The sequence below is a fragment of the Hippopotamus amphibius genome, chromosome X (assembly GCF_030028045.1).
Source record: "Hippopotamus amphibius kiboko isolate mHipAmp2 chromosome X, mHipAmp2.hap2, whole genome shotgun sequence".
Taxonomy (NCBI): domain Eukaryota; kingdom Metazoa; phylum Chordata; class Mammalia; order Artiodactyla; family Hippopotamidae; genus Hippopotamus; species Hippopotamus amphibius.
In genome coordinates, this window is record NC_080203.1 from 121,814,124 (window position 1) to 121,837,126 (window position 23,003).

Sequence of the window (23,003 nt, forward strand, 5' to 3'; positions counted from 1 at the left end):
CCAGATGACTTATTTATTCTGCTGTTTAGACTTATTTAGTCTGCTGTTTATTTTCTTTAGCTCAGTTTTTACCTCAGCAATTGAGTTGTCTAATTTTGATTGGCTCGTCTTTATGGTTTCTGTTGAATGGTTCCTTGTTATGGTGATCTGCATTTCCATCAATAGTCTTTCTTAGGTTCCTTAGCATTTTTATCACCCCCTTTTTGAACTGGTAGATTGGCGAGGGTTCATTGTTCTCTCAGGGGATTTCTCTTATTCTTTTTAATTGGGAGTAGTTCCTCTGCTTTTTCATTTTACTTATATTTCTCTAACTCCGTGAATTTAGGAGAAATAGTTATCTACTGTGGTCTTGAAGGGCTGTTTTTATGTGGGAGTGTCCCAGTGTAGACTGTCTTGAGTCCAGTATTTTTGGTGTGAGGGGTGCATTTGGCATGGATGCCAGCCGCATCTTTCCTCAGCATGTGTTGGCCGTTATCCCCGCTTCATTGGGGGGGCGGGGGGGGGCGGGGTGTGTGTTTGGTGTTGCACTGCCCAAAGGCTGCACTGTATGTTGGGTGGTGCCTCCTCTTTGCTCTGTGGTTGTCACAGCCCTGTCCGGCAGGCTATGCTCCCCAGTTGTTGGAGTAGAAGCCCTGAGATCTGGTTCTCAGCTGCAGTGTGAGGTAGGTGGGACCGGAGCACTCCATCTGGCAGCTGCTCTATGTTCCTCCCCAGGAGCTGTCCACTGGGACCTGTGATTCTGTGAGGCCTCCTGCCACCCTGTGTGCATGCCCACAAAATCTGCTGCTGGTGCTGCCTCAAGACCCGTCTTGGCTGTAGAAGCACTGATGATTGGCTCAGGCGTCAGCCTTGCCTTCGGTGTGTGCATGTTCACAAAGCACGAGCTCCCAAAGCCTGCCGAAGCCATGCCCTGTGGTGGGATCGCTAACTGGCTCTGACCTCAGCCCCAGTACCTGTGTGCTCCCAAAGTCCTGCGTGGCTGGAGCTGAACCCCACTGTGAGCACACTGACAATGAAGCATCTGTGGTGGACCCACCCCTGGCTCTTCATGTGTTGATAACGTGGCTCCTTTGACAGACCCATGCCCTGTCCTGTATGCATCCCCAATTGTAGCCCACACTCCAGGCTCTTCAGGATGTCTCTGCGTAGCCAAATCAAGTCCTCTCCCCATGTCTGTCTGCTGAAGCCTGAGTTTCAGCACCCAGCCACTGTGCATATCAGCAGGCATGCATCTTGGGCTGGGAAGTGTTGCAACATGGTAGCCATCAGTGCTGGTCCCTCTCTATCTTGCTTGGCAGCAAGTCAGCCTGGGCACACTCCTCTCTTGCAAAGTCCAGGCGCCTGTAACTCCCCTGTCTTGGTGGACCTCCCAGCCAGCGAAGGAGGTTCCTAGGGTGAGGGAACCCTGTTTCACAGCTCCCTTCCAGGGTGCAGGTCCCATCCTGATTCCCTTTTTTTTCTCTCCTTTAGTTCTACCTAGTTATGTGGGGATCTTTCTTGCAGCTTTGGTTGTATGAGATCTTTTGACAGCTTTCAACTGGTATTCTGTGAGAAATGTTCCAGATGTAGCTAAATTTATGTATTTGTGTGTGTGGGGGGCGGGGGGGGGGAGCTCCATGTCCTTCTACTCTGCCACCTTGATCTCCCTTCCAAGAAGTCTTTTTCAGATAAACGTCTTCCATGTTAAAGTACCCACCTCCAGTGCCACCCTCATTTTTCTTTGCAAGGAAGCAGTGGGCTTTTCTAAATGGGCAGTGCAAGGAAAAGCTTTTATATTCTTAATTTTATAATGAAGAGTAAAAGATAGGGTGTCACTGGTTAGGGAAAGGTAGAAGGAAAGGAGGAGTCTGCCGGGCGATATCAACTCAATTTCCCATTCAGTTTCTCCCCTCCTCCTCTTTCTAAAGTACATCTCTTTCTTTTGCCCCAGGCCAGGAGTACGCAGGTAAATTAATGGCTCCTAACACTTCTTTCTGGTGGTGGTGTGGGGAGAACATTTGTCAACTAGAGCCTGAAACTGAAGTAGACTCTTGGTCCTTATTCCCTTAGACCAGTGAAATTTAGACCCCAGCCCTGAAACTTGAAAGGAAAGGAAATATAAAACATAAATCTCTCTTTATAGCCTCTTGGTAATCTCTCTCTCCCCATCTTACAAACATAAACACTGGCATCACTGCAAGCCATTACTAGCTCTGAGCATAAAGAACTGCTAAGAGGAAAAAAAAAGAGAGGAATCAGATTCTAAATAACTTGAAATTCATTAAGGTGCTGCCTCCTCTGAGGAGCCTTCCCTGAAGCTCCATGGCATGATTAGTGCCTTTCCTCTGAGACCCCATATCACTGTGTTGAAATTACCTGGTTACCTGCCCATATCCCTCACTAGACCAGGAATTCCTTGTGGGCAAGGACTACATACTATTGCTGTCCGAATCCTAGGTTTAGCATAATGCCTGGCCCTTGGCTATAGAGCAGATCTTGAAAGGCAGCCAGTTTCTCGGTTCTGATCGCAGTCCCCCAGCTCCCTCCTTATAGGCCCATCTTCAAAAGGAGCACGGCGCTGCCTAGCTGACCTGTGCTTCATTATCCACTCCCTCCTGCTGGAAGCCAGGATAGTCCAGCTGCCTAAACACAGACCCGACAGGGAAGCGCATCTGTGAGCAAGGCCTTGTCTGAGAGGTCAGTATTAGTCATGGCCGCCAGATGGCAGAAGTGGTATGAATGCACTACTAAGCTACTGTTTCTTGGACAAGGTTAAAAAAAGTCCCTCTAATTTTAATTCTACACTGCATGTTTTTAATTCTATGATGCCTATAATTCCTGTTTATGGCTCTCTGCAGTGCTATTAAAACTACTACACCCAAGATTTGCTATTGAGACAACCACAAAGCAAGCCTGTCTGTGGAGGGCAAGATGCAGCTCCTCCATCGTCCTTTCAAACCCCAGGAGGCCCCATATCCCTCTCTCAGCCCCCAGGAGGAAGTTCTGAGAAAATTGATATTGGCACTTGCTGTTCCTTAGTTCTGCCATTAAGTCCAAACCTGACAACACAGTGAAATGTGATAGCTTACGAGCAGCTTAATGTTATCTGGTTGAATCTGGAAAAATCTAATCAGAGATGATTTATGAATAATAATAAAGGGATAAAAATAATTATGTCTAAAGGGCTAACGTTACTCAAGCTCTCTAATGATGGGATCAGAGAAAGTATTTAGTGAGAATGCTCAGACTCCTCTGTCATCATTCTCTGCCCTCAGTGCTCAACCAGTTTTCTGGGGAATTTGATTCAGTTGCACAAACATTCACTGAGGAACCTACTATTATGTCAGGGTCATGCTATAAATGCTTTGAATAAAAACAATGTATGGGAATTCCCTGACGGTCCAGTGGTTAGGACTCCACGTGCTCACTGACGAGGACCAGGATGCGATCCCTGGTTGGGGCACTAAGATCCCACAAGCTGCGTGGTGCAGCCCCCTCCACCCCCACCCCCCCAAAAAAAAACAGTAAAAAAATTCATAAGAGATCATCCTTGTCGTTGAGTTGCTCACGGATTAATGACAGAAGACAGGCCCATAGTGGTTAGTTATGATATAAGCTTATAAGTGGTATGATGGGAGGATGCACAGGCTGTTATGGGAAGGGTGCCCAACCCAGGCTGCATAGGAACAGTAAGTGTTAAGGAAGCTTTCTGGAAGGTGGCTGGCACTAAAAATTTGGTAAGGAACTTTTCAGCCAAATATAAAATCGAAGTGAATAGTAAGAACGCCAGAGAGAGGTCAAGAGGATACTGATTGTCACTATTCATTATAAGGGTCACAGTATCTGCTACTAATAAACAAGGGGAATTTTTTGAAACAATTGCATTACGGTTATTAGTATGTTAGCTCTTTCATTAAAGGGGAAAAAGACAAGGGATGGGCAAAAGGGAGAAGTGATACACTTGAGGAATTAAAAAGCTGAAAACAACATTTGTCATTTCTCCATCTTGATAGTGACATTAAAATGTTTTATTTGAATTTTAATAGTCTCACAAAATACTATTCCTTAAAGGAGCGTAGGGAATTTGGAACAAAGACACTAAGTATACAGACCTCGTATGTCTCCACAGCAAAAATCTAAAGGCCAAAAAAGCTAGCATGCCAACTTCTGACACCAATGGAGGGGACTCTAAAAGGATGATGCCAGTTTTTAACCTCCTTGTCCTAATTAGGGTGGCTTTCAGGCACTGAAAAGTAACCAGTAGAAGAAAAGGCTGTATCTTCTACTTTGACTGCTGTGTGCCTATCTCTGGCTTTCTTCGGACTGTGACAGAAGTAGAAATATTTATTCCCCTAGGACACAGTGTATGGTGTGGAGGTAAGGATTTCTGGCTGGGGGTCCGGAGGCCTGGGTCTGGGTCCTGGCACTGTACCAAACCTGCTGCGTGTGACCCTCAGCAAGTGACCTGACCTCTCTAGGCCTCCATGTGCTCTGCTGTAGCATGGACCAGAACCCTGGTTCTTAACAGGAGCAGAAGAACCCCGCCCTGGGGAAGGTTCTGGTTGTTAGATGCTTGCGCTGGAGCCAAGGATGACAGCCATCCTACAATGCATAGGACAGTCCTGATCAATGAAACAGTGCCCCAGGTCCCACAGAATGTCTTGTAAGGGAAAAGCCTGGAACCTACTTCTGAGTCAAACCTAATTCTCTTTTAATTATAATCCAGAGGGCTTTTTTTTTTGGCTCATGTTTAATATGTGCTGAATGCACCAGTTTCTATGGTTGTGTCCTCCTGCCCCTTGACTCTTTCATTTCTCTGTACTATTTGTACAGAATGACTTCTGACTGTCTTTACTTAATCCAAACCTACTTTTGATAGGCACAAACATCTGACTTCTTCATTATGTCTTCTAGTGCAGCCGTGCTTGGGCATTTGTATATTGTAAATATTATTATTATAACTAATTTTCCTTTTAAATTCTTTTTATTATCATATTTAGGCCATAAAGCTATTTTTAATTGTATCAATTGGCAGGTTATATTACCCATGAATTTCATTTCAGGGTAGAAAAGGGAGCATTTCAAAGTACTTGCTATAAGAAGGGGAGGTGATGGGACAAGCTCCAAGTTCCCTCCCCGAAAAGCCCCCAAGCCCGAGATCAGTCACCTCTGCGCAGGGCTTGCAGGCTCTGCCGGGCGTGGCGGTGCAGCTCCTCCACACAGGGCGGCCTGGTGGCCGGGAGGAAGATATTTCTCTGCTGGTGCCACGGTGCGCGGTAGTACACGCTCAGCTTGCTTTCGATGTCCAGGTTGGAGACAGCTACAAGACAAAGAGGGAAACAGGGTATTATGTATCAGAAGCTTTCAGTTGTGCATTTGGCAGACCCTGGGGTGGCGAGGGGGACAGGGGTGGAAGCCTGGGTGGAGTGGAGTAGAAACCCAGACTGCTGCACTCACAAGAGGGACGTGCTTAAGGCTGGAGAAAGGTTTGAAGTTTACAGTACAGATAGGACAACCTTTGCCCCCAAGCCAAGGGACAGGAGAACCCTGGGACACCAACCATCTGCCCGCTACCAGCCTTGACAAGCCCCTGGCCAGCCATGCTTCAGGGTGGGGTGAGGTCCTGCCTTCCAAGAAGGTGAGAAGAGCCTCAGGAATGAGTGGAAAAGCTTGCCCTGGCTCCAGTCTTCTGGCCACAGGGCCTCAGAACTATAGTTCTGCATCTCTGCTCCTGATGCACACTTGAACTTCACCCCTCCCTTTCCCTGCTTTCTGTCTCCTGTGACCCCTGGCCCCCAGTCCTCACTATTGAACCTTATCCTGCCCTCCACTTGCCATCTCCATTGTCTGCTATTTTTCAGAGCATTGCTCAGCTTCCCTAGTTTTGCCCGGGGAAGAGCACAGGCATTAAAGGACCCATTACAGGGGTGATGGGTGTTAAGAGAGGGAAATCACAGACAGTGTCGGTGAGGAGAGGGACACTGTCCTTGCAACTCCTCCAAGAGATCAAGGAAGACAGCTTCCTTCCCCCAAATACAGCATTTAACCTATTATATCTTCTTTATGCACACACTGAGCCTAGGATGGAGATCACCCGTGAGTCACAGATAAATTCTTATGGAAGGCACTATTCCTAAGCAAGAAGAATCTGATTAGGAAATTACTGAACAAAAGGACTCCTGAGCACTGGGGCAGCCTGCCAGCCTCGGGAATGGCAAGAACTGCCCCAGTCTTCTTTATCCTCCAGACCTACTACCCAGACCAGACCTACCCTGCTTCTCCCAGTCTCGTCGTCTCCTTCTGCTTTTCCTCTTTTTCCCAGGGTGTGATTTGGGGGCATTCTGTCCCACTGTTTATTCCTGTGCCCCGAACAGACTTTTGGTTCCTGCCTGGTCCTTTTCTTTTTGAAGTCTGGTCTATCATTTCACTTTGTTTGAGAAGCTGTACATAGAACAAGATACTCTACAGATAAAGCAGGAAGGCAAATGAAAAAGAAGGGAAGATACTTTTGTATAAGGGGAAGAGAAGAAAGAAAAGTGGGGAAAATGGTGCCTTTTGATAATTAATCCCCCCACCCCCCCAGGACTACATTTACCACAGTTCTTTTTGGTTTTGTTTTCTTAAGCAGTCTTTAGTAGTGCTTTTTCCCGCCTAGAATAATACATCATAACTACAAGGACCACCAGTAGAAACAAGGACATATTTCCAAAGATGCTAAAGAAACATCACATGGACAGGGTCAAAGGGACAATGCTATGCCTCTAGAACAGTGCCTTCCAGTGGAACTTTCTGTGATGATGAAATGCTATATTAGCTGTACAGTCCAATGTGGTAACCACTAGCCACATTGGCTACTAAGTACCTTTAATTTTTAATTTTATTTAATTGAAACTTAAATAGCCACAGGTAGTTGTATTGTACAACTATAACCAGAGTCTGTTATCTATTATATTCTCTTACCCTCAGCTACAGAGTAGATTACTCCCTTTGACCTAGATTTATTCTCACTTGGTGTTTAATCTTCAAGAGGAATTCAAGCCCAAGGGTTAAGAGATCCCAAGATTATCTTCCTGGCTAGAGGAAGAGTATTTTTAGGGGAAAGTTCTATAGGGCGAAGAATAAAGGCAGCACCTTTTCTTTCTTGAGTTACTCTATAACCTCAACCCTTTCAATGGAAACCATAATTGCTTGGCGAACCAGTCAGGGGTCATGGAGTCCTGAGGCCTCTTCAGGAGGCCTCAGATGAGGTGTGGGAGGCCTCAGGGTAGAAAGGGTGGGCCATATCTGGATCAGAGCTCCCCTTCTTGCATGTGTAAAGCAGGGGGGAGTGCTAAAGACAGAGCCTTTATTTAGCCTCCCTCAGAGGAATGCTCTGGTTCAGTGACCAGGTTTGATTGAAAAGTCAGCCTCTCCCTGGATGCCAAGGTCAGCTCTTACCCAACAGGGCAGAGGTCATTACCAAACTCAACAGCAATGGCCATGAATTCATGTGCTAATGACAGTTGGACAGAGCAGAAAGCTTGTCTGGTGCAAAGAAGAGGCAGTATGTTCAGTGAGTCGTCCCTTCAGCAGGAAGTCACGAACCAAGATTCGGGGCTGGATCCAGGTGACTGGGGGGTAGACCAGAGACTCTTATAGCCCATCATTCCCTCACTACCACTGACCAGAAGCTCAGGGTATTATATTTTGAGAGCCCTTCAGAAACCAAGTTGAGGGGCTGTGGCCCCTCCATCATTGTGTGGGGAACAGCTGAGCTCCAGCTATTTATCTCAATGTTGATCTGAAAAAAAAAAAAGACTCATCAGAAGTAGTTGTCAAAAACATAGATTCCAAGGCTCCAACCTAGACTTCCAGAACCAGAATTTCCAATAGAGAGGCCTAGTAAACTCTATATTTGAAAAATGCCCCCAGATTATTTTTTATCATCAGGCAAGATTGAGAAACACAAAATGTTATCTGATGATGCCTAGGAATCTTATGAGAGTGAAGGGAGATGAGCAAAATAGGGGAAGGGAAAAGGAAGAGACTGCTGAAAACAGAAACATCCATCCACCCATGGCACGTTTTCCAAATGGCTATTATGTCCCAGGTTCAGTGCTAGGTGCTAAGATATAGCACAGAAAAAAAAACACGCAAAAATCCTTAGCTTCATGGAGTGTAAGTTCTCTGGTTCTGTTTGAAAATAGTTTAGGTGTGAAGAATAGATTGGGTGTGGAGATAGGATCAAGATGGCAGAGTAGGAGGACGTGCGCTCACTCCCTCTTGCAAGAACACTGGAATTACAACTAGCTGCTGAACAATCATCAACAAAAAGACACTGGAACTCACCAAAAAAGACACCCCACATCCAGAGACAAAGGAGAAGCTGCAATGAGATGGTAAGAGGGGCGCAATCGCGTTAAAATCAAATCCCATAAATGCTGGGTGGGTGACTCACACACTGGACTCACAAACTGGAGAACAGTTATACCACAGAAGTGCATCCAATAAAGTGAGGGTTCTGAGCCTCATGTAAGGCTTCCCAGCCTGGGAGTCCAGCAATGGCAGGAGGAATCCCCAGAGAATCAGATGTTGAAAGCCAGCAGGAATTGATTGCAGGACCTCCACAGGACTGTTGACAACAGAGAATCCACTCTTGGAGGGCACACAAAAAAATGTGCTCACCAGGACCCAGGGGGAAGGAGCTGTGACCCCATAGGAGACTGAACCAGACCTACCTGCTGGTGTTGGGGGGTTGCCTGCGGAGGTGGGGAGCAGCTGTGGCTCACAGAAGAGAATGGGGGCACTGGCGGCAGGGGTTCTGGGAAGTGCTCATTGCCGTGAGCCTTCCCAGAGTCTGCCATTAGCCCAAACAAAGAGCCTGTGGGCTCCAGTGCTAGGTGGTCTCAGGCCAAATGACCAACAGAGTGGGAACACAGCCCCACCCATTGGCAGACAAGCAGATTAAAGTTTTACTGAGCTCCGCCCACCCATCCCTACCCACCCTCAGTCCCTCCCATCAAGAAGCACCCACAAGCCTCCTAGATAGCTTCCTCCACTAGAGGGCAGACAGCAGTATCAGCAGTATTTCATCTTCTGGAACTGAAAACCACAGCCACAGAAAGAGAGAGAAAATGAAAAAGCAGAGGATGTTGTACCAGATGAAGGGACAGGATAAAACCCCAGAAAAACAACTAAATGAAGAGGAGATAGGCACCCTTACAGAGAAAGATTCAGAATAATGATGGTGAAGATGATCCAGGACTTTGAAAAAAAAGCCTGGATGCAAAGATCAAAAAGTTTACCAAAGACCTAGAAGAATTAAAGAGCAAACCAACAGAGATATGCAACACAATAACTGAAATGAAAAATACACTAGAAGGAACTAATAGCAGATTAACGGAAGCAGAAGGGCGAATAGGTGACCTGGAAGAGAGAATGGTGATGATCACTGATGTGGAAAAGAATAAAGAAAAAAGAATGAAAAGAACTGAAGACAGCCTAAGAGACCTCTGGGACAACATTAAAGGCACCAACATTCGCATCATAGGGGTCCCAGAAGGGGAAGAGAGAGAGAAAGGACCTGAGAAAATATTGGAAGAGATTATAGTTGAAAACTTCCCTAACATGGGAAAGGAAATAGCCACCCAAGTGCAGGAAGCACAGAGAGTCCCAGGCAGGATAAACCCAAGGAGAAACACACCAAGACACAGGGTAGTCAAATTGACAAAAATTAAAGACAGAGAAAAGTTATTAAAAGCAACAAGGGAAAATCGACAAATCACATACAAGGGAACTCCCATAAGGGTAACAGCTGATTTCTCAGCAGAAACTCTGCAAGCCAGAAGGGAGTGGCATGATATATTTAAAGTGATGACAGGGAAGAACCTACAACCAAGAATACTCTACCCAGCAAGGATCTCATTCAGATTCGAGGGAGAAATCAAAAGCGTTACAGACAAGCAACAGCTAAGAGAATTCAGCACCACCAAACCAGCCCTACAACAAATGCTGAAGGAACTTCTCTAAGCAGGAAACATAAGAGAAGAAAAGGACCTACAAAAACAAAACAGTGAAGAAAACGGTAATAGGAACATACATATCGATAATTCCCTTGAATGTAAATGGACTGAATGCACCAACCAAAAGACACAGACTGGCTGAATGGATACAAAAAACAAGACCCACATAGATGCTGTCTCCAAGAGACCCACTTCAGACCTAGGGACACATACAGACGGAAAGTGAGGGGATGGAAAAAGATATTCCATGCAAATGGAAATCAAAAGACAGCTGGAGTAGCAATACTCATATCAGATAAAATAGACTTTAAAATAAAAAATGTTACAAGAGACAAGAAAGGACACTACATAAAGATCGAGGGATCCATCCAAGAAGAGGAGATCACAATTATAAATATCTATGCACCCAATGTAGGAGAACCTCAATGCATAAGGCAAATGCTAACAACTATGAAAGAGGAAATCGACAGTAACACAATCCTAGTGGGGGACTTTAACACCCCACTTACACCAATGGACAGGTCATCCAGAAAATTAATAAGCAAACACAAGCTTTAAATGACACAATAAAGCAGCTGGATTTAATAGATATCTATAGGACATTACCTCCAAAAACAGCAGATTACACATTCTTCTCAAGTGCACATGGAACATTCCCAGGATAGATCATATTTGGGGTCATAAATCAAGCGCTGGTTAATTCAAGAAAATCGACACCGTATCAAGCATCTTTTCCGACCACAACGCTATGAGATTAGAAATCAATTACAGGAAAAAAACTGTAAAAAACACAAACACATGGAGGCTAAACAATACACTACTAAATAACCAAGAGATCACTGAAGAAATCAAAGAGGAAATCAAAAAATACCTAGAGACAAATGACAATGAAAACACAACGATCCAAAACCTATGGGATGCAGCAAAGGCAGTTCTAAGAGGGAAGTTTATAGCAACACAATCCTACCTCAAGAAACAAGACAAATCTCAAATAAACAATCTAACCTTACACCTAAAGAAACTAGAGAAAGAAGAGCAAACAAAACCCAAAGTTAGTAGACAAACTGGGGAGGGTTGGAGGGGAATGAATTGGGAGATTGGGATACCAAATTGTACACTCTAAGTACATGCTGTTTACTGTCTGTTAACTGTATCTCAATAAATGTTCTTTAAAAAAGAAAAAGAAAAAGAAAATAGTTTAGGTGTGATTCTTCCTAGAAGCAATAGGTTGGGAGAGGTGATCTCTGGCAGACACCTCCTGTTTTTGTATTATATTTCCTAGGGATGGTCTAAGCCCTCTGGACCCCAGAGGCCCTAAACACTGAAAAGATTATAGTTTCCACTCCTCTACCTCCACCTTTCTGCAGTAGCTAATCCCCAAATAAAGAACTAATTAGCATATCATAAAATAAACGTAAAGAAGTTCAGCAAATTTCAGGTTATCTGAATAAAGTATTCTGTGGTGCTCTTGCCTTGCTGATGCTCTAACCACATTCTTACTGTGCTTACTGGGCAAGCCAAGCACTGAGTTTCTGGGCTACTGAATTCTGCCTGCTGCTCATGACTATGGATTTGAAGATGCAAAGATTAATGTATGAGTTCCAGCATGGGCAGCCAAGTTAGGGTCCTGGGAAGAACCAGCTCTCACAAAGACAACCTTCACGGCTAGGAATCCTCACCTCTCCCTGTCCAAAAGTCTTTATCTGCTGAGAAGCTATAATGGATTTCGGCCACACATTACCAGGTAAACATTTCACTCATCAGTTGCCACAATAGTGTTTATCTCTTAGAGAGGGAAGGGAAGGAAAACTCTTTAATGCTTTTGCTTTCAGCTTTGTCCTTTGGTTACAGAGCATTACCTAGTACTATGTGTCCACCAGAGGCAGACAGACACTAATGGAGCTCTTCTAGGGAAAACTATCCCATTTTCCTTCTTTAAAAAATCGATTCCTTTTCCTAAGTAACAGTTCAACAAAAGCTGAATCCACTCATTCATAAGCTCGCTGTGGCACTGCCATTGCAATGTTGTCCCACATCTTCAGGTTTACCCTGCCCCCTTTTTGTCCCTATTTAACAATGTCACCGTGGCTGAGCCATGCAAGATACTAGGTTTAGTACTTTTACTTAATGTTTGGTCTCAATACAAAGAGAGGCAAGGTTTCTCCTCTGCTTGTTTGGGTATATCCAGGGAACCCTCTGGTAGGCAGAATTCTTGGGGTAGTCTCCAAGATTCCTGCCTTCTCGTGTACATAACCTGTATAGTCTCCTCCCATTGAAGGTCGGTAGAACCTGTGAATTATAGGATTTTAAGATCCCTCTTCAGTTGACTTTGAGTTAATCAAAAGGGAGATAATTATCATGGGTATATCTGGCCTAATCAGGTGTGCCCTTAAAAAAAAAGACAAGCAGAAGCCGAGATACTCTCCTGTGGGCCTTGAAAAAGCAAACTGCCACACTGTAGAGAAGGCCAGGTGGCAGGTAATGGGGGGTTGCCTCTAGGAGCTGAGGGCCTCAGTCTTACAACCTCAAGGAACTGAATTCTACCAATAACCCAGAGGCCCCTGAGCCTCAGATGAGAACTTACCCCAACCAAATCTCTGACGGCAGCCCAAGGGGACCCTAAGCAAAAGACCCATTTAACCTGTGCCCAAACTCCTAAGCCACAGCAATTTCAAGATCATAAATGGGCACAGTTTTAAACTCCTAAGTTTGTGGCAATTTGTTGTACGATATTAAATACACCCTCTCACTATTTTATCTGCCTCCCTCAAGCCAGGTGCTTGCCTTGCCTGGTATCTGTCCTCTCCTTTGTTACTCCTCCCAGGGAAAGGGCAGATAATGGCACAGGTTACAATGGAAAATAGGGCTACATGTCTTGTTTTTATCCCCTACACAGGAAAAAGGTTATGTGCATGTATCAGTTCTCCTGTCCAAGACTGTAGGCTTTTGCAGGGCACTCCAGCCATATGCCAAGCATTAAGCCAGGTGCATGATATTCATGGTATCTTCACACCACCCAAAGACTAAAGTATTGCTCCCATTTTAGCAATAAGGAGACAGAAGCCCAGAGAAAGTGAGTAAATTTACAAAGTCACACACCTGGCACATAGAAGATCTGGGATTAGAAACCATCTCTGGCTTCTAAGCTGCTGTTCTTTCCCAAACCAATACTGAGATAAATTTGCCTAAACTAAGGCTGATTGGGGGAGGGGGATGTGAAGAGGCTGTCTGCCACATGAAAAGTATCTAGTGCTTCTCAAAAAAAACAAAGGATTCATAACTGCTACTCTCATCCAAAGCATTAGGTATAACCAAGAACTGAGCGAATCTTTCAGAAAGTGCCCAGGAGATATGTCATATTCCAGAAATACAAACGGCACTACAAACAGATACCACAAGCCAAACTGCTGAAAGAAAATGCCATTGTAGGAAACATCCACAGGGCAGTGAAAAGTCTTTCTAGACTGAACTTGGCTCTTCCCCCGTCAAACTCTGCGGATAATGGGATTGTCCAGACCTGGACTCATAGTGATGTATTAACAGCATAAATATGGTCACTGGGTTCATCTGAAATGAGCTGACTTGGAAACTGAGGGAAATTGGTGTCCACCCCTCTCTTGGAAAGGCCAGGTTCACTTCTAAGGACAGGTAGAGGCTTGGGTTTAGGAACTGTTGGGAAAGGGTAGAAGTCGGGGACAAATACAATCTTGCGCCATGCCTCTCCAGCCCCCAGTCTCCCCAGTCTGGCATTGGTACTTGTTCAGTACTGCCTTTCCTGGCCTCATGAGCTTCTCACTCCCTTAAAGCTTTACTGCCCTTGAGAGGAATGCAAAATGCTTATTGTTGGCCTCTCTTCCTAGAAAGCCCCTCTACCCCGAATCTCCACGCCTGCTGCCGGCTCTCTCCACAAGCTACTCCTCCTTCCTTCTCCCAGGCTCTCGAGAATTTAAAAGGGGAAGGTGACAGCTAAAATCAAGGTCTGGATGCTACATGTGGTGAAAATTTCAGAAGAATGTGCCAAGGGATTCTGAAATGGACTTTCTACCCCTTCAGCGGAGGGAAGGGATTTTTTAAAAATCTTCTTAGAGTGTCTATAGGACTAACTACCCACATGTACCTTGCTAACCTTCCTTCCTGCCCTTTGACCCATCACACCCACCCCCATCACACCGCTGTCTTATTGGGAATACAAACCATCCATCCCGATGCCCTATGACAGAAAGCAGAGAGCAATGTGTTAGCATATTACTATATTAATGAGCACCTGAAACTGCATCACAGATATGTCGGCAGTTTGCTCTCTGGGTCCCTGCTAGGCTGCAGCCGATCCTCAGCAGTCATCAGCTTGGTAAGCAAAAGTTAGGGAGCTAGGGAGGGGATTTCACCACGCCAAAGTATTCATTTTTGCCCTTCCTTCCTTCCTTCCCTCCTTCGCTGGCAACCAGCCCCTTGCCAACTCTGCTTGGCAGTGTGGAGAAAGGAGCAGGGTGGGGAGCACCAAGCCTCCTGCTCCCTGTGGAGCAGCCCAACACCAGTGCCACGTGCCCACAGTCTGTCCCTGCTGGGCTTCCTCCTCCACAGAACCACGATAACTCAGACTTGTTCCCCGCTGTGGACAAAGCATCCAACATGGATCCCTCAGCATCAGAAAAATCTAGGCTTCCTGACATGTTCTAGCACCCACAGAATAGGAGAACGTGGCTGTGTATTTATTTATGCACTAAAAGGATCCAGAACGATTTTTCCCATATAAATATTTCTCCAACTTCTAAAACAAAATGATGCTTCACACTAGGAGTACTGTTTAATGATTGCTGCTGCTGCTGTTGTTTTAATGTTCGACATCTTGTGGAAAGACCACCAGAAGCCTGGGTTCTATTCGCAGTTCTGTGCCCTTGGCAACTCACTGAATGCTCCCAAACTCAAGTTCCCCATCTTTACAAATCAAGGTTTGGCCTTCCTGCTGTCTGAAGGAGTCCTGTCTGCTCTGTTTATGCCTCTGCTTTCTACCAGTCACCAGAATTAAGTGAGGTTGCATCATCCCCCCAGAAAGACTCTGTATTCAAGCTATGGCAGGATGCACTGGGGGAAAGACCCTGGGCTCTGAGATGAGAAGATGGGGATGCAGCACGGCAGTAGCGGATCCAGAATCTTTGGGCCTCTGTACCCTCTTCTGTAAGTGGGGACCCTAGAACCTTCAGAGGATGGTTCCTAGGATCCAAGGAAATGATGACGTCCTTGACATGTCCCTGCTTACTAAATGTAAGTTCCCCTTCCTGCGCTGGGAACAGAAGATGAAGCAGCCAGGATTGGGGTCCAAGTTCAGAAGATGAAAGTCTGGAGCTCTCCAACTTCCTTTTTTCTTTTTTCTTTATTTTCCTGTCTTCACGGTGAGTCAAGTGTAAACAAAAATGAGGCTACTAGAGATCAATCTGGAAACTGAAAAGAAAGCTGCCCACAACCAGGGAGCCTGTGACCTCTCTGACAGGTTGGATGTCCATGGTCTCTGCCATTGGTTGACTTGGGCAGCATTTAGTTTAATGACTTAGAGATCCTAATTGTCTGAGTCACTGTCAGAGTTGCAGCACTATACATTCTCCTTGGAAACGGTTTATAATTTTCTTGTTTATCTTTGGGTCATTCTGCTGCCATGTTCTACACTCTGCACTTCCTCCAGAATGTAAGCATGTAGCCATCTGTCACAGCTCAGCTATTGTTTTCAGAAAATTCCTTTAGGCATCTAGCAGAGTCATTGGATTCTACTGCTGAAGAGACCTCGGAAATTATGGAGTTCTGTGTTTTTTCAAACCACAGGGCATGACCCTTTAGTGGACTGTGAAATCCAATCAGATCAAGACTAGCATTTTTTTAAACAATGAAATAGAAGAGAGTAGAACAGAAAATACCACAGTGCACCTCATATAGTATTGTTTTGTGAAGTTATTGGTTCTGTCACCTATGTGTGCATTTGTAATGTGTATGTGTGTATGCCGAGGTGTGGTGCAAACATGTATTTCTTGCTCTGGGCAGCACTCAAACACTGAAAGCCACTCTTCTCAGGTACCGATGAGGAAATCAAGGTTCAAAGCTATGACCTAAGATCACAGAGTTGATTTTTGGCAGAGGCAAAAACAAAGCTTAGGTCTCCTGACCCCAGGTCCAGGCACTTCCCTTGGCAACTTCTTCCTCCCATGCCAACGTTCAGCCTGGCCACTGTGCCCTTCATCTCTCTCAGTGGTTATTTGCTACCTATCACATCTATCAGGTTTTCCTTCCAAAATAAAAAACCAAAACTCACAACAGACAACACACACTTCTCACCTGTTGTCTAAGAGACCAGCCATTTTGACTTTAGGATGCCAGAAACGCTTCAGCCCAAGGAGCAAAGAACAAGTTTCCCAGGGATGCTGATGCTTGCAGTGAGGAGATCACACATTGAGTTAGCGCTAGTTTATAGAAAGAGATACTGAGGCAACAAGGTAGGTATTAGACGGAACAATATTAAATTAGTGACATTCAACTGTTTTGCTCTACAAAACCATCTCAGTAGCACAATCTAATACTTAGATCAACCCCAAGGTTAGCTTTACCAGAGGGACCATCATGTTCTCAGCTAGTGTTAAAGTGCCTGCTTTCCAGCAACCTGGGCTGAAAATGACCAGTCCATCACCAACTCATGACACCTTTGTGCCAGTTTTCAAGGTTTGCATGCCTGCGCTTTAATCAGAGTGGGAGCTTGGCTCCATCCTTGTCTCCCTTAAAGAGACCTCATCTGTCTCTTAAAGAGACACTGGCAGTTTTATTTATTTGCAAACAAGTATAAAAAAGATAATACTGATCAGAAATAAGGAATTTGACCTTTCAGGAGAGCCAGATGGATAGCTAAGGAATACTTCGAAGATTCAGAAAGGAAAGGGGTGAATTTTCACAAAGCTATTTTCATTATTTGCAAAGAACCAGATGAGGTTGGTTATAGGGAAGACATGAGTATCAGCTTTTGGTATTCCTGGTTCCTTGAAAGCAGGAAAATGGAGAGGAAAGAAGGCGCTCTACCCACAAAGATGAATACAGTATTTTAAAGTCCCTTCACTCCTGCTTAAACTACAGATGTGATGTTATGAACACAGGTACCTTTGGCATTCCAGGGAAGAAAGTGGAGCTGGAGTGGGAGAGGCAGATCAGAAAAAGCATGTGAAAATCACCTTTCTTTTCAGGAGACACTGCATACAGCCACTGGATCTAAGAGGAAAGGATTCTTTCTGTTTCCAATATGGTGCACAGAGACTCTCTGGTCCTCTTGGACAGATGCCCTGAGCTTGGTTAAATCATGAAGCAGTAAGGTAATTAGCACATGACACCCAATTATACATGCTAATAAATCTCTTCTCCTAGGTAGAGGTTAGTCTCTTAAAATTTACTTGGAGATCATCAGCAACGATGGAAAACTTAAAAATACTTCTGCATACCACCTCCACTGCACTGCACTTAGAATTATTACTTACTTGCTAGTTAGTATCTTCGTAGGCATAGAAGTGATGCCCTTTATTGGGCCAACAAAGAAGCTATAAATACATGAGCCTGTAAACCAAAAGGAATTCTTTTCCAAGGACCTTTCCACCCCCCAAAGCCAAGACATTTATAATGAGTTTTGTGCTCTCTGTAAAAGACACACATACTTAACACATGATATATTGAATCTGGAGTCAGAAAAGATGTGTTCTCTTTTGACTCAGCCTGAGTTGAGCTGAGTCTGCAGCGATACTGAAGGAGGCCCACTCTTCATGGACAATGGCTCTTCCTCTATCTGACCATGGAAGACGGGCTCAGAGAATGGTTCCCCAGGACAGGCGTTGAGACAAAGGTTCAGGAGGTGATACTAAGAAGCTACCAGTAGGGGGAGTAGGGAAGTGAGAAAGGGAAAGGAAAGAAGCCAGTAAAGGGTGCACATATGAGCATGTTATCGTGGTGGGTAATTGGGGCTGGATCCCCTTAGGGGAGCCAGTGCAGAACACACACCTTAGAGGCAAGGGAGTTGAGATATTTATCTACCACTTCCTATCAGTCATTGGTTGAAGGCTGCCTAGGTGCCAGAACAGTATTTCCCTGGTACTTCTAGAAAAGCAGGCTCCTAGGTCAGAGAAAGAATGCTGGTCGTGGGAGCTGTAAGTCAGGCTGCTGTGCACTAAACTGATAAGGAAAAGGGAATATGGACAGAGAACTAATAGTCTTGGGGGCTTTAGGAATGTGACCCTTCAAGCACACAAGCATTTGCATTTCAGATTTGGGATGTCTTGATTGTGTACCTGGCCAATTTTAAAAGTCTTCCAATGCCAAAGTAGCTTAAAATGGATTTCTTGTCAAAATCCCTCAAGAGTGGCAGTGAAAAACCCTGGTCAGACAACTCTGGATCCTGGTTGGAACATTAGCTCAGAGGGCCATGGCCTGGAGGCCTGGCTGAGGGGAGGCTGCCTTCTATAGGGGCATGGACTAGGTGCCCTGGCTATTCCCAGGGTCCTGCCTCCTGTGTGGCACTGAACAGGTCACTGGATCTCTTAAGGTCTCTTTCATCCTCTGAAGTTTTAGGCATGAAATGGTATCCTAGGTTCATCTTGCATATTTGCTGCCCCAGACCTGGAATGAGCCCTTTCTCCAAGGAGTCCTGGCTCTTCTCAGAGGGAACAGGCTTTAGAGACCACATTCTGCATGCCAGGGGTATTCACTGTTGCTGGGTTGTCATTGACTCCAAGCTTCTTCAGTAGACAAGACTAGAAAATATGTAAGTTTTAGTTTTAAACAAGAGAGGCTCCTGACTGCCCCATTCAGGTGGATCTAGTTCATAAATAACTAAAATCCATCTAAAGTTTCTGCATTTTTAATTTGCAGCTTATTTGAGAAAGACATACAAGCCTTCTTGCCCTTCACGATCATCTGCCCCATGTGCTGCAATATTTAGAAAACTTGGAGTTCCTTCCCGCCCTCCTTGTCTCTGGGGTGTTCTGTCACTGGCCCTTGGAGGAGCTGGACTGGCTTTGTTGAATAACCAGCACAGAGCAGCCCATGTGGTGATGAGGAGAGCCTTTAATCTCCAGAAGACTTGAAAACTCAAGCCTGGAGGTCTTGGCATTTAGCCCAGAGATCAAACACATATGTTGGCACCTGCAAGGAAAAGGGAAATGAACTAGTCACTTTTGAATCCAGAGCCTCTGATGGAAACTCCATAAGCAATGGCAGAATCTACTGAAAGCCAGGGGTCCATCAGAAGCTGAGCAGCCTCTCTAGGGATCTCTCTAAGGTTGTGGCTGAGTGGACCACACACAGGAATCAGACTACTTCACCTATGAATGTCTGTAAATGAGCCCAAATAACAAGACACTAGGCTGTACCATATGAAATAGATATTTTTGTAGGTCAAAATAGTTAGAAATATTGTTGATTTCATATGGTTCAACTGTATAGCTCTTAAATAAGCAAATGAGTATTGAAAAACTCAACAATCTTTCAAAATAGATAAATGACACCCTACTTTTCCCTTCCAGGTTTAAGGCATTTGTCACGTTTCTCTTCTCAGGTTGATTTGGTAAGGAGGCAGGCACAGTGAGAGGAAAAGAGAGAAAAAAGTTGTAGCAGGCAACTGGTTCTAGAGGGTCGCGTTAGAGGACAAGGAACTTGGGCCCCAGTACTGGCTGGCATGGTTCAGAGGCTCACTGGCAGATCTTGACCCCAGTCCTGCTGAGCGTACCAGAGTCCCTGTCTAATTGCACTTGGGTCTGGGAAATGGAATGTGTAACCTCTTATTAAGTTCAAGGTACATACTGTGCAGATGTACTTTAAAGAGAAAAAGATGCCATCAGTGCCCTCAGGAGTTTCGAACCTGGTAGCCACATTAGATGATAATCCCAGTGGGATCGAGTGTGCACCTCATGAGAGAGGTACAGAGTGCCATACAGGCTTAAGAGAAATGCCTTCTGGTTTGGGAAGGGGTCCGGGGAAGAGGTAGTCTTGAAGTGGGGGCAGAACTGGTGGACAGGGTTACCAGGGAGGCTGGAAAACTCTGAACCATATGAAATTTCCATTTTGAGGTAAGAAAGATTTGAATACTGGCAACTTCTTATGAGGCAACCCAGTATGAAGGTTGGAGAGAGTCTGTCAGTGCAGGTCCCAGGAGGAGTTTACTGCTGCTGGGCCAGGGATTATGTGAAGCAAAGGGGGCAGGTTAGGGGCTGCCAAGAAGGAAGACAACACTACTTAGTGAGCATGTGCGTGGACCAGGCACTGAGTTAGGCTCCTGATAGAGGTAATCTCATTTGGTTCCCACAATAAACCCAGGAAGCACATTTGATTATCTCTAATTTGCTGAATAGGCACAGAGAGGTTAAGAAATTGCCCAAGGTCCCAAAGATTATAAATGCTAGAGCCAGGACTTAAAGTGAGTACATCTGAGTCCAAAGCCCCATAGCACTTTCTAGCTTGCTACCCCGCTTTCTAACCCACACCACTGTCCCATACAGCAGCAGATATCTGTGTGGGAAGGCCATGGTCATCCTGGAAAGGAAGACTGAAGTCATTCAGTGGAGAGCCTCAGTGGCTGGGATGAGGAACCTGCTATATAATGGGGGAGTGTCTTAGGTGCCCCCAAACAGAACTCAAGACAAGTTGTTTTAGGATAGAGGTGGGCTTCCTTGTGTATTTTTTGCATCTTCCAGCTAAGCAACAGTCTAGAACACGGACCTATATGTAATAGGAGCTCATATAGGTCCGTGTTCTAGAGTATTTTGGTTGAATGGATATGATCCAACGCCATAAATGGTTCAATCTATACATCTTTGTGGCCCTTTCTCTCTCCTTCAATCTACCTCCTTTCTTTTCCTGATGTCTTTCCGCCCAGATAAATTCTACTCAATATCCAGCTCAAGTTGTACCACTTCCATGAAACCATCAAGACCCTCAGGGCCCAGTAGGTTCATTCATTTATTGAGCAATGAGTGATTAAGGACCTCCCATGTGCCAGGCACTGGGGATGCAGTGATGGACATGACAGAAACAGTCCTTGCCCTCGTGGAGCTCACATCCAGGTAGGAGGAAGGCTAGGAAGTAAAAACTGACTGATAAAGGAAGGATGTAATCAGGTAATAATAAGCATCTGATAAAACAAAACAGGGGGATGTGCGAGAGAGCAAGGCTACTGGGAGGCATGGCATGGAGTAAATGACAGTAGATGACCAGGAAGGCCTGAGATTCTCAACGAGGCATCAGAGATACCAAAGTAAGGGGGAGAGAGAGAGGGTACCTGTGCATACGGCACTGATCTCTAGTGGAATGACCTCTTCCTCTAGCTCAGTGTGGCAGTCTGGCCTAGCTGGTTACCAGAATCATGTCCTCTTTTTCAGCACATAGCTGGACTACATTTCCCAGCCTCCCTTGCAGTTGGGTATAGCCACGCATTGAGGTCTAGCAGTAGCATGAGAGCAGAAGTGATTTGACCACTTCCAGCATAGCCCATAAAACTCTCCCACGTGTTCTCCTTCATGTTCTTGAGACGTAGAAGCCATATACTGCAGATGGTAGGTTCACAAGATAAAAAAAGAGCCTGGATCCTTGAACTTTGGCTAGGAGAGGTACTACCCACTAATTAAGAAAAACCCATTTTGGACATTAAGCAAGCGAAGAATAAACCTGAATTTTATTAAGCCACTGAGATATTGGGGGTTATTTGTTATGGTAGCTCACATTACACTAATTCACTGAAGTCACTGTGTCATTGCCATGGCTATTCAATTGACCTGTTCTCAGCCTAGGACATGGTCTTATGGTATTACTGTTTACCTTTGTACTTTTCAGCTCACTTTTTCTTTCTGTAGGTCCCACCCCCTCAATTCAGATGGCAACAGTGCAGTCTGAGGCCTGCCCTTCTAAGGTGAGTGCTTTGATATCTTATCTGCTCATTCAAGTGGGATTCTGCTTTCACTGCTATATCATGTCAATGGGTGCTTTTATGGCCCTTTAAGTCATTTGTACTTTTAGGTAGCGGAATGATCAATGCTTTCTCTTTTAGTGTGCTTAGAGGACATGTTTTCTAGACTACCACAAATACAATCCTTATCTCAGTCCTTCCCCAAATTATGATCATTTCTGAATTGGCGGGGCCTGGGTCAATATGAAAGTACTGCTCATACAGCTGTAGCTGCTTATTTCCCTGTCAGACTGTATGCTTTTTCAAGACAAAGAGTATTTCTTGTCTATATCTCAGCACCAGGCACAGTCAGGCACATAGTAGGTGCTCAATAACTGCTTGCTGAAGGAACGAAGAGGGAATAGGGTTCTTTGATGTGGTTAAACACAATGGTGTGCTATGGAAATAATCTGCATAAGTTTTTGTTCTTTAGAAAACATCTTTAAAGCCGCCGCCTCAATTTACAGTCAGCATTAACAAAAGCTTTTCCTTGAAAACCAAATGCATAGAAGTCAGGCTGAATTATGAGTTGCTCCGGGGCAACCAGAGAAATGAGGCTTGTGCAGGAGGGCACAGTAAGTAGGACTCTGCTTTCCTGCTGCTTTGCTAAGTGCTGGCTTCCCCGCTCCCCCGCCCTACCCCTTTGCTCTTTCTTCCCAAACTCTACCTCCAGATTATCTCTAGGAGTCTACAGGCAGAGTCACTCTTTACCCTGACACATACCTCCCTAAGTCATCTACCCAGTGAAAGCTGCCAGCACCCACTTAGCCAAAATACTGGGCTCGATTTCTCTCCAAGGCCAATACCCAGGCAGTGCGTGCGCAGCTGGGTACTGGCCTTGGAGAAAAAGGCGAGGCCTTCTGGGTGCCCTCAGAGCAAGTTGCCGAGCCCCACACAGGCTCTCGCCTTCACACTGCCCCCCTGCTCCAGATAGCAACTTTCTTTGAGTGTCACAAAGCAGAACTTCCCTGTTCAGAGACACCAAGGCCAGACTAATATGGCAAGAGCAAGATCAGGAAAAGAACGGCTTATACTATAACTTGAAGAATAAAGAAATTCTTTTATTGTTTTTC

General features: G+C 45.1%; 1 protein-coding gene across 4 annotated transcripts in view; it reads right to left on the reverse strand.

Moving 5' to 3' along the window:
• NHS (NHS actin remodeling regulator) overlaps nt 1–23,003 on the reverse strand; it is a 350,209-nt gene that overhangs the window by 54,383 nt on the left and 272,823 nt on the right. For all 4 annotated transcript variants that reach the window (XM_057717997.1, XM_057717998.1, XM_057717996.1 and 1 more), the window contains one exon: nt 5,147–5,299. In XM_057717997.1, the coding sequence (XP_057573980.1) occupies nt 5,147–5,299 (153 nt within the window). The remainder of the gene's footprint in view (nt 1–5,146; nt 5,300–23,003) is intronic.